Source organism: Trichomonas vaginalis, chromosome IV, assembly GCF_026262505.1.
Source record: "Trichomonas vaginalis G3 chromosome IV, whole genome shotgun sequence".
NCBI lineage: Eukaryota > Parabasalia > Trichomonadida > Trichomonadidae > Trichomonas > Trichomonas vaginalis.
Window position 1 is genome coordinate 9,368,223 of NC_067206.1, and position 11,673 is coordinate 9,379,895.

At 29.8% G+C, this 11,673-nt stretch overlaps 4 protein-coding genes and 1 pseudogene across 5 annotated transcripts, besides 5 other annotated features; 2 read left to right on the forward strand and 3 right to left on the reverse strand.

Moving 5' to 3' along the window:
* Positions 1–2,090: part of a mobile genetic element that runs on past the window's edge.
* Positions 2,091–3,084: 994 nt separating this feature from the next.
* Positions 3,085–3,112: a terminal%2Cinverted (terminal inverted repeat of Mariner transposon ID:TVAGG3_0058530).
* Positions 3,085–4,393: a mobile genetic element.
* Positions 3,165–4,297, reverse strand: TVAGG3_0058540 (annotated as a pseudogene). Its single transcript has one exon. A coding segment is annotated over exon 1 (1,133 nt).
* Positions 4,366–4,393: a terminal%2Cinverted (terminal inverted repeat of Mariner transposon ID:TVAGG3_0058530).
* An 851-nt stretch (positions 4,394–5,244) lies between these two features.
* Positions 5,245–5,460, forward strand: TVAGG3_0058560 (uncharacterized protein; the record flags this gene model as incomplete). Its single annotated transcript, XM_001579281.1, has 1 exon — positions 5,245–5,460. The coding sequence occupies one exon, from the start codon at positions 5,245–5,247 to the stop codon at positions 5,458–5,460; it is 216 nt and encodes a 71-aa protein (XP_001579331.1).
* Positions 5,461–5,484: 24 nt separating this feature from the next.
* TVAGG3_0058570 (N-acetylmuramoyl-l-alanine amidase family) lies at positions 5,485–5,721 on the reverse strand (the record flags this gene model as incomplete). The annotated part of the gene is made up of 1 exon (XM_001579280.1): positions 5,485–5,721. The coding sequence occupies one exon, from the start codon at positions 5,719–5,721 to the stop codon at positions 5,485–5,487; it is 237 nt and encodes a 78-aa protein (XP_001579330.1).
* Positions 5,722–7,380: 1,659 nt separating this feature from the next.
* Positions 7,381–7,817: a mobile genetic element.
* A 401-nt stretch (positions 7,818–8,218) lies between these two features.
* Positions 8,219–9,133, reverse strand: TVAGG3_0058590 (protein ubiquitination; the record flags this gene model as incomplete). The annotated part of the gene is made up of 1 exon (XM_001579279.1): positions 8,219–9,133. One exon carries the CDS (start codon positions 9,131–9,133, stop codon positions 8,219–8,221), a length of 915 nt encoding a protein of 304 aa, XP_001579329.1.
* Positions 9,134–10,204: 1,071 nt separating this feature from the next.
* On the forward strand, positions 10,205–11,512 carry TVAGG3_0058600 (peptidyl-arginine methylation, to symmetrical-dimethyl arginine; the record flags this gene model as incomplete). Its single annotated transcript, XM_001579278.1, has 1 exon — positions 10,205–11,512. The coding sequence occupies one exon, from the start codon at positions 10,205–10,207 to the stop codon at positions 11,510–11,512; it is 1,308 nt and encodes a 435-aa protein (XP_001579328.1).
* Positions 11,513–11,673: the final 161 nt, after the last annotated feature.

Genomic DNA, 11,673 nt, shown 5'->3' on the forward strand with positions numbered 1-11,673 from the left:
TCATTAATTCAGAATTAATGTCTATTTTATATGGCGCATTGCGACTGGAATCGTAGATTCCTGGGTTCTCGATGTTTGATGAAGAGGTGGGGTATGTTGGATAAGTGGGAATTTCAACAGGTTCTTTACCGGGTTCAGATAAAATGATTGGGTCTCCATCTTCTTTATTTTGCTCCTCCTTTTTCGGTAAGTCAGAGTTAATAAATTTGGTTGAGTTGCTGACCTTGTTAATTCAGGGCTAACATTAACTTTAACATTTTGAATAATTCGTGATTTATCATCATTTACGTTATAACCAACCGTAATCTCTGCTTTTGCGTTAGTGTTCTTTTGACTTGTGAAACGTCTTCTCATTTATATTGAATAAAAAAAAAAAATATATTTAAAGTTTTATTTAGTTGTTACGGTAATATCCCAAGGTTCATCATTGTTTGCTTATACTTTCTTTGTAACTGCACCAATTATGTTATTGATATTGCTTTGAGTTTCTTCCAGTCTTATTTTATCATTTACAATATCTTTAATCATTTCATTACATGCATTCTTAAAACCATCTGATTTTCTAATTTACGTCTATCACTTTCTTTAATTAAATCAAAGTTATAACCTTGTTGAGAATAAAGTGGTTTCTTTATCAATTCCTTGAACGCTTCTGAAAGTGAAGATGAAGAAATTCTTGCCACTTGAATTGGTTTAAATTCTGCTTTCATTGCTTCTTTCTGTTCATTGAACACTGGATCGAATAAAGCAACTTTAAAGAATTTCTTAGCTGGAATTTCAGGTCTCAAATTTGCATATTGACCATCAAACTGATTAACATATCGTGGTAATCCATCCGGTCCTTCTTCAATAGCGTTTAATTCTTCATTGAAATAAGAATATGGATTATGACGGTATGAATTAATTGGACCATGTTCACCTTCTCCAATGTATTGTTTAACAGCTTTTCCATTTTCATCAAATTGCATAGGATAACGTTCATTATATGCTTTACGTTTAGGATAATCAGATACAGTTAATTTATAACCATTTATGAACTTTATAATTTACCTTGACCATCAGTAACGAAAACTTCATTTATACCATCAGGTTTTCCATTTGGTCCTGTAATGTCTGCTTCATGTGCTTCCCAATTTGGACCATGACGTTTGGCATATGCTTGAGCTTCTGGTAATGTTAAACGTTTCTCATTTGTTTTACATCCTTTTGAAAGCCAGCAACAATATGAACTAATTCTTTCATTCCATCAGGAACTTTCATAGTTCTATTATATGCTGCACCACCCTTTTGTTTTGTTCCTTGTTTTAATGGAACCTGTAGAAGATTTGCTATTTCTGTCATGTTTAATTATAAATAAAAAATAAAAATAATTATAAAAAGTTAATCAAATTTAACACCTCCTTTATTTAAATCAACTATTATTTTTCCATGTTCAGCCTAATTGTTGATATTGTGTGTAAAGTTCATTAATGCTCATTGGTAAATTCACTTGATAAAGCATAACGTTCAACTGTTGACGACTAAAACCACTGAAAATGAAAAGTGTTGATAGATTTGATTAATGTTTGTGCTAATGCTAATGCTTTGAAGTATTGAACAGCCATGAAGAATGAACACTGAATGTGTCGACATTGAGTTAATAACTGATTAAAATATGATTTCTCATTTGTGATTAGTTTTGATTTCACCGCATCATCTAGAAAAATGAGTGAATGGCAAAATTTCTCTATCAAAAATTTGAAATAGAAAGTGTTTCAAATAATTCATCCCGTTGTTTATCAATAATTTTATCCTCTAATCCTTGCTTCTTGATTGTATTATATAATTCTTTATACATTAAAAAGTTTTTTAAATAATCTTCTGCTTCTTCTTGTGATAAATAAATAATTGGAATTTTGATTAAATGCTTTAAAGATTCAAATGTATCATCTGAAGGTGAACCTGAACGGTTGATATAAATTAACACATGTGAATGGGGGGAAGTGTTAGCAAATAATGATAATTTGTTTTAATATCGTTAATGTTTTACCTTTATTTTGTTTACAATTGCTGCAGTGATTGAATTTAAGTAACATTGCAGAATATGGAATTTTCATTAATTTTCCTTAGATAGAGCATTTCTATTATCACTCAATGCTTCATTAATCATATCATCTACGTATGTATTATATACTCCCGCTAATTCTTCAGAATTTAAATCCATTTAATCAAAAATAAATTTATAATTTTATACATTTCTATTCATCAATATTTCATCATATGAACTTCTATACTGTGGTGGTGTACCTGTTGGATGATATTTCAAACCTTCGTCCGGTGTCCATGTCCAATATGTAGCCTAGTAAACCAAACCTGAGGAGGATTGTCACCTTTGAACAGTAAGTGTCATTTTCACCTTGAATGATTGGATAAGCTTTCACTTGTACTGTAACTTGTGAATTGAAAGTTTCTAATCCATCAAAGAATATACCCGCTCATCACGTTGAACTGGAATAGTGCATAAGAATGAAGTTTGGTCTTTCCATGTTCTAGCTAATGGCGTGCCATTATCATCATTCAGTGGTCTAGTTAATGAGTCCTCGTATTCTTCTGTGCATTCATTCACTCCATCATAAATCAGAAGCTTGAAGCATACGTGTAAAGAATATATCACCCACTGTGGTCATCGCTTGATCGGGAAGTTTCTGGAATCTATAGTGACCTGAAGACCTCGAAGCATTGATTTTCTAAAACTGTTCTTTGCATTGCATTCTTCGGAAATGCTAACACAACATCTGTAACATTATGAAGAGCGTATGAGAAATCTGAGCTAATACCTTCAGGAGTGATGCAACCTCCATTTAGTGAACGAACGTCAATATGTTGAGCTGGAATCATGAATGGATCTTCCTTACTGAATAAACGTGGTATTGCTTTAACTGATTCTTCAATTAAACCGTATCCTGGTGTAATGCATTTATCCTCTAAAACTTCCATCTTTGTGCATGAAATAATAACGTTATCAACTGTTGCGTCAGCAGATGTAGCGGCTAAGCTTGTAATTAATTTGGTAGGAAGTCCGATTTGTTGGAATTTGCGATCATATAGGGTGTCCAAAGGTGTGTTTAGCACAAACCTGAATACTGCGAATAGAAATAAACAAGTTACATATATATAAAGTTTATTTAAATATAATCACCATTGGATTCAATCACGCGTTCGCAGCGATCGATCCAGGCTTGAAAGACACGCTTTAAATCATCATGAGAAAATTGCTCAAATTGCTCTCTTACAAAATTTTCAAGATCATCTGGACTCGCGAATTCGCGTCCTTCAGCTCTCTTTTTTAGCGTGCCGAATAAATAAAAGTCAGAGGGTGCAATATCAGGTGAATAAATTGGGTTTGGAACAACTTTGACATTGTTTTCCACCAAGTAATTCATTACCTTATGACTTTTGTGAACTCTTGAATTATCAAAATGAATTGCAAACTTTTGTTTTTGTTGTTTGGATTTCTCAAACTCATCAGAATTGATAATTTGAGTAAGAACATTGTCAATTAGATACTGAGCATTCATCGTATTAGGTTTTTGAAGAATATCAATTGCGATGATGCCATTCACGCCCCAAAAAACCGACAACATCATCATTGGTGTGTCAATTTTTTTCTTCGGGAATGTTTGCGGATTTTCATCCTTCGGGATCCACATGATTTTGGCTTCTGTTGCATATTGAAACCAAGACTCGTCCCCTGTTACTAAAAAGCGAAACTTCTTGGATTGATACGCACCCAATATAGTAGAGAGAGGAGCTCTTTCGAAGATTGGACTCTAGATTTTTTGTGAACTGAATTAAGGTTGTGCGGAACCCAACGTGTATACGCTAGTTTGTAGTTCAAATAATTGTGCAGATAATAACTGACTGTTGTACGTGGTATCTTTGTCATCTCCTCTATCCTTCTGAGTGATGCTCTTGGGTCTTCATCTAGCGCTTGAAGAATTGCTTTGATTTTTCTTTGATCCGGCGATTTTTTGTCAATTTTTATGATGGGCGCCTTTTTGTTCATGAAGTGATACATCCTAACATGATACGTTACAGTGGAATAGCTAGGAGCATCCATACCGAAGCATTTTACCAATGTCTCGTAGATTTTTTTACAGTCTTTGCATTTTTTTGCAAGAGCGAGGATGTTTTCTTTATGATTCATTAAAAAAATGAAAAAAATCCCGCCAAAATTTCCCGCGAAACTGCCTCTTGTCTCAAAATTCATTTTATATCCCGGCATGGCGCCAAAATACAACATACTCATCATATACATATATTCATATTTTTTATTATATATTTATAATCAGCATATATCTCCTTTAATAGTCTCATATAGAGCGCTGTGCTAAACGCACCTTTGGACACCCTATATTTATAAACATGATTCATAATCTTTTCATAATTTTCATCAGTTATCTTTTCATAAACGTAATTTTGTAAATCAGCAACTCTTAACGGGTCAACCTGACAAAATACTAAAGTATCCCTGAAAACATAATATTTAAGAATGATTTCACCAAATGATTTAGGATAATCATCGAACGCCTGAAATGCTAACAAATCATTTACCGGAATAATCATATCAAAAGTGACATCAACTTCTTCATTTGCTTTCTTGAAAACTTCTGAAGGGTCAATATATTTACCACATACTGAGTTATCATATTTTTGAACATTATTATATAACGAATGAACAAACTTTTTAACTTTCCTTTCTGATTTTGGTTTATATGTTGCAAATGCGAAAGATTCACGGGCGCAATCCATCTGAAGATAACCGGCATCACCTCTTTCGGTTTCTACTTCTAATTGTTTAAAGCTTTGATTTGATGATTTGTAACCAACGAATAAACGCATGCATTTAAAAGCGGCATCACATGTGAAAGCTTTATTTGAAACTAGAGTTGCTTTAACTTTGCGTTTAATATATGTGTCACCTAATTGGTTCACATCATGAGCCGGATTTGTAATTCTTAAATGAGTTTGTTTATCATCAAAATATGGAGCATCAGAGTCATAGCATGAACTTTCAAGTTCTCTATAATATCTTCTACCGTCATTCTTTGCGAATATTTCATTTATCTTTTCGAATGAATGAAACACATTTCCATTAATTGGTTTAGTGTTTGGCACCAAATAGTTAGTCGTCATTTATTATTAAATAAAAAATCAAAATTAAAAGATGAAAATGAATTTTTAATTTTAATGAAATAATCAACTATGGCTGCAGGATTCTTTAAGAAACTGTGGGATAAAGTAAAAAGAGGAGCGCATAAAGTTTGGGAAACAATGAAGAAAGGAGCAAATTGGATATTTAAGAATAAAGAAGCAATTAGTGACATTGCTGAATCAATAACGCCAAAAGCTGCCCCAATAAGAGAAATTTTAAATAAAGGAGAAAAAGTTTATCAAAGACTACAACCGATACTAAGATAAAAATAATATTTATTTATTTTTCCACTATTTACCTCCTATTTTATTAAGTATTCCTTCAGCAATTCCACCAATTGCGTTACCTGCTTGTGCTCCCATCGCCGGATTACCTGCTTTAGTACCTAATACTCCACCTATGATAGTTCCTGCCGTTTTCGCTACTGGTGCCAAAAAGTTTGCAACGGGTTTAATAATATTTTTATGAACCCAACCTGCAGCTTTCTTAATTCCATCCCATAATTTTTTAAAGAATCCTGCCGCCATTTCTGATTTAATATTAATTAAAAAATATATTTCATCACTTATATTCTAATTTTTATTTAATGATAAATGAAACCAATTTTAAAAATAAATGAAACAAAGGAGGATGAAATAAATGAAAGTGGAAATGTTCAACAAAAAATAAACGTTGTTAAACCAATTACTGAAATAAAAATTTTTTCATCTGTTGATGAATTTAATGACTATTATGCTAATAATAAAAAATTATTTGAAGAATTGACAACGTGTAAATTGAATAAAATGTTTAAAGTTGATGGATTCAAAATTTCAAAAATAAAAGGAGTGGTTAGTTTGAAATCTATTCCCCAATCAAGAATCACCTCATTAATGAAAATTGATGATTTAACAAAAAGAATAGAAGAGATTGAAGAAAGAGTAAATCAGATAATTGATTTCATAAATCATGACTCGTTGAGCCCGGGTCCTTAAAGCCCATCACTGAGTTCAAGGTTATATTCATCAAATATTTCATTATTAAATGCAACTTCTGCTAGTTTATTTATTTTTTCAATACGATCATTTGAAAGTCTATCGTTTAATTTTTTCTGAAGTTTTTCATTTTCTAGTTCTGAAACTTTATTTGGATGATATGTAAATTCATGAAATTCTTTGGCCTCGGTTTTGATCATTAATTTACAAAGAACTTTTGTGGTTGGAATTCGTTTGAACCATTTATTAGTTATATTCGTTATATATTCAATATCTGGAATTAATTCCCAAATTTTTGCATTTTCAATTAATTTATTATCAAATGCAAAAGCAATGGGTTTAATATTATGTTTACCTTTATAATATAAACTTTCTACATAATCATCGAAATAAACATCTACTTGTTTAACATTTTCAAGAATTGGTGAAAGAGCATCCATTAATTGATTGACGGTTACGAATCTTGATCCACTCATTTTCTTACGAATTAAAAAAATAAATTATTCAAAAATGTAAGACATGAATTTTTAAAGTTTATTTTCATTCATGAAAATAATTATTTCTAATTTCTTTTACTCTCTCATACATACTAGATTTAAAGAATTCAGAACATTTCCCATAATCTCCTAAATGTTTTCTTATCTTATTGGTTTTCCATTCATTATATGAAACTGTATAAACTTTATCTTTATCTTTGCATCTTTCATCACTTCCAATATATTTATATTTCAATTTTGATTTATTGGTTTCATATTCATTAACGTTTAATAATTCACAGTCTTCCTTTTTAAATAAATGTTTTATGTATTCAGGATTAACAATTCTATAATATTGCTTCCCTTTAAATCTTTGAATATAAACAGGAACACCATCCTCTAAAATTCGATAATCTATTTTATCTGGTTTTACTTGTTGGGTCATTTATGTAAGAATAAAAAAATAAATTATTTTAAAATTAATGTTAATTTTTTTAATGGTTTATTTTTTAAAAATTTTTTATTTTTTATTTCATTATGTATGGGCTGAGTGTAAATGTCTTACAATTTTGAAAATTTTTTAAATCTTGATTTATTCAAAAACGTAAGAATAAAAACCGTAAGAATCATACATTTTTTACTTCATATGTTAAAAAAAATGATACAAAATCGCTCGATATTGTATGAATTCTTACGTTTACAAAAAAAGTCACAAAACCCATCCTATCCTACTACTAGTCGAGGCTTTTTTACCATCTTATTTTTGAAAAATTTACGAAAAATTATATCTGAAAAAACGCTTCATTTTGATATCTTACAATGATAAAATACCAATGTTGCTGGGATATAATAGCTACACCTGGACATCTACTACGTTAATGCGTATGACAGGTAAAGTTGATTTCAAAAGTATAGCCTGGAAAGATTACAATAAATCAACGATAATTCAAAAAAATTTCTTATAAGTTAACATAATAAAAATTTAATTTTTATATTGCTTGTATTATACTTAAGTATATAATATATTTAAATCTTAGAATGAAAATTCGGGACGCCCTAGCTATTCAATTTTCCCTTAGGACGCCCATAAACCTCTCAAAAATGTGATGTAAATATCACAATTTTGAGAAATTTACACTAGGACGCCTTAGGACGCCAACCCCCTTTTTTACCTAATGAATTCGATAAATTTGAAAAAGAATTCTCTCATGAGAACGATGAAAAATTGTTCTATGAATGTAAAATTAATGTATTCAATGTAAAATGAATTTGATTAATAAAAATTGAATTTCATGAATAAAAATAAAGAATTTCAGGACTATAAATAGAATGTCATCAATACAAGAAGAACTACTGTATAAAATTATGATGAATTGTTATATGAAATTTAAATTGAACATAATAAATTATTAAATAGAACTCTATGAATACAAATATGAATTGAATTAACTAACAAAGAATTATATAAGCATAAAATTAACTCTATAAATAAAAATATGAACTGTATTAAAATAAATATTGAATTACATGAATATTAATAAAGAATTTCTCGATGAACATAATAATGAATTGTTCTATAAATGTATAGTGAATTGTATGATTGAATATAAAGAATTTTTTGATGAATATAAATAAAGAATTTCATTAAAAGTCTCATTAATGTCATTTCCATTATCGAAAAGGAAGAATGCTGCTTGAATATTAAACATCGCTAAGCATTGTGCGATAGTTATTTTCTCACAGTTGAAATTACTGATCAAATAATCAGCAATTTGATTTTGATGGGATTCAATTGCAACTGAAAGCATGAAATTCAAGTTTGCACCTTTTTGAACAAGAATACGAAGTATTTCATTATTTCCACCTTCTATACATGCTTTGACTGTTTTCTCTGTTATTTTTGCATTGTTTGCGATCAAGAATTTGAAGCAATTTACTGAACTATATTTTGCTGCCAAATCAAGCAAAGAAAATTTATTTGAATTGTAATCTTTGTAGGTCTTGTTTGGATCAAAACCATCTACATAATAATCACCCATTTTCTCGAATTGGTCCCAGATAATTGCGTGGTAAATTGTGTTTTCTGGGGCAATGTTTTTTATTGTATCAACATCTTTTGTTTTCTTGTCTTTAGCTAGTTTTAATTCATAGTAATTGAGAAGGACCGCAAATTCATTGTTTTTGATATCAACAATTGTATTAAAAGCTCGAGATATATAAATGAAAATATCAACAAAAATTTGATATTCTTTTTTGCGTTTATTCGAAACATAATCGATGCATTTAAGTGTAAATTTGACTATATTTTTATGTTCTTTGATGATTTTCATGATCTGTTCCCTCGATTGATATAAATTATCGTTGTTAAGACTCCAAATCAGCTGTTCTATATCATAAACATATTGAAGTCTCTGATCAATGTCTATGTATTGAATGCATGAGTCTGTTTTTATAATGAGCTGCTCTTTTACCTGAGGTTCCGTCGCCATTTTTCAATATAAAAATTGAATTCTCTGAAATTATTTGATAAAAATTTAATATAAAAATTATTAATTACTCATCGATAGGTATAAAAATTCATAAAAATTCATTTTGAATGGTGCGGATAAAACGGTTTTTACTGATATCACCTTGGTTAAATATTCTTCTAGGGTTCTCAAATAGAGATGGAAAAATATTTTGTTGTTAATTGTAAACCTCTCACCTTCTCAAAGTACCCTCATAAAAAAATTCTGAACTTACGTGCTTTGTGAATGTTCATTGAAAGTAACTAATGCAATTATTTTTGTTTCACTAAACTACATATGAAAGAGTATCGAATGACGAAAATTGTAATTCAACCAAATAAATTCAAATAAAAATGTTTTCAGTTTGAGTATTTTGCTTATCCAGCCCTGATCTCATTAATATTCGTTTAAATATGGACCCCTAATTATTAAAACTCATATAAAACTTGAGTTATGATTTCAAATGATTTTGGAAATGATAAATCCAATTAATTGTCAATAATCTAGATTCAAGCACTATTAAAAAGACTGAAAATATGTTGATTAGCAATATCCTGTTAACTTAACCCTCATTGAATGAAGCAACTTAATTATCAAAATATCAGCATATGATAATTTGTTAAATTCTTCTAGGTAAAGCTAAAATTACCAATAACATCATAATGGTTCTCATTAATTAAAAAAATTGTTATTTGAATTTCAAATTTTGCGACTTGAAGCAAGCTACTAACCAAAAGTGCTTTATTTTAGCTTATTAAAGCAATTTAATTTCATTTTTAATAGACGGCTGCACCAATTGGAGTTAAGTTTAAAAATGTTGAAGAACTAGAGAAAATACATGATGTGTACTTAAAAGAAATAGAACATTATGCAATTATTCCGATGAATTCGATTCAAAATCATTTATATTCAACATTATTAAATCGACCAGAACTTATTAATAGCAACACTGCAGTCTTATTGAAATATAATGAACTTACAGATGAAAATATGAAAATAATAGATCATTTATCCATTAAAAACATCATTATTGAAACAAAATCTAATCTTTTCATGGAAATCTCGCAAAAATTAATAGATTGTACATCTCACTATCCATCACTTCAACTATTTTGTCAATGTAATTGCGCTGAGGACTTCATTAAACTTCATACTTTAACAAATTATTCTCAAACAATAGCATTAGCAATTGATCTTCCTCAAGATCCAAAAGAATTCAAGATTTTAAGTACTTTACCACTATCTGCGCTGTTTGTCAACTCAAAACACTTTGAAAAAAATTCAATTAAGCAGGAGTTTATTCCATTTTTGAAAGAAATGACTATCAGACAAATACCAATATTTGTGGAAACGGATATACCACATTTTACATTTTGTTTCTTTTCTCTTGGTAAAATTTTAAATGATTTAGTGCCAACAAATTTCTATGGACTAAGTTTTCCCCTTTTACCACTTGAAAACGATTTGAATTCCATGCAATATCAAAAATTGGAGTTTGATACTGCAAAATATGATTTATATGAAGAATTCACCCGAAAAGCTCTAGAGATGAAAGGTCCAGATGCCTATGTTGCCATTGTTGGAGCAGGTAGAGGTCCAATTGTTGATCGTGCTGTAAAAGCTGGAGCAAAAAATGTAATAATTGTAGAAAAAAATGTTTCTGCTGTAATTCTTCTTAAACAAAGACTAGAAAGAGAGTGGCCATCGACGTACAAATTATATGAAGGAGATATGCGCAATGTTAAGCTTCCTTTTCAAATTGATATCATTGTTTCAGAACTTTTAGGAAGTTTTGGAGATAATGAACTTTGTCCTGAATGTCTATATGGATGTAATCGTTTTTTGAGCAAAGATGCCATTTCAATTCCTCAAAATCTCAAATCTTTCTTAGTTCCTATCAATTCTCATTATTTATGGTGTGAAGCCTTTCACAAGAGCTTAGATTACATATGGGTAACATCAATGGCCACTGCAATTCCGATTGGACAAGAAAAAGAAATAAATTCTTTTGAATTTCCTTCGGCATCCAAAGATTTTTACAATAGTAAAGTCTTTGAGTTTGAAGCTGACACTGATTCTACTTTGAATGGTTTTTGTGGTTGGTTTGACTCAAAATTATTTGAAGAAATTCATTTGTCGAATTCATTCAAATCTCATACGAATGCAAGTGAAAGTTGGCTACATATATATGTTCCTATACGGAAGCCCGTCAATGTCAAGAAAGGACAAATAATTAAATTATTATTTTCCAGAAGAACTGATGGAAGGAGAGTTTGGTATGAGTGGGCATTAGTTGAGCCTGAGTTAATGGGAATCCAAAATGCATTTGGCTGCAAATACTCAATTAATCTTTTTTACTAAAATTGTTTGTTTATAAATGTTTGCTTTAGAAAAAAATTTAAAATTATTGGAGAGAAGATTTTATTCTTTTTCCTTTTTCATTAAGAGTATACGTCATTCACATTAGCAAATGAAATGAGTATTTTAATCACTTCGAAATTTCCTGTGATAAATAATCCACA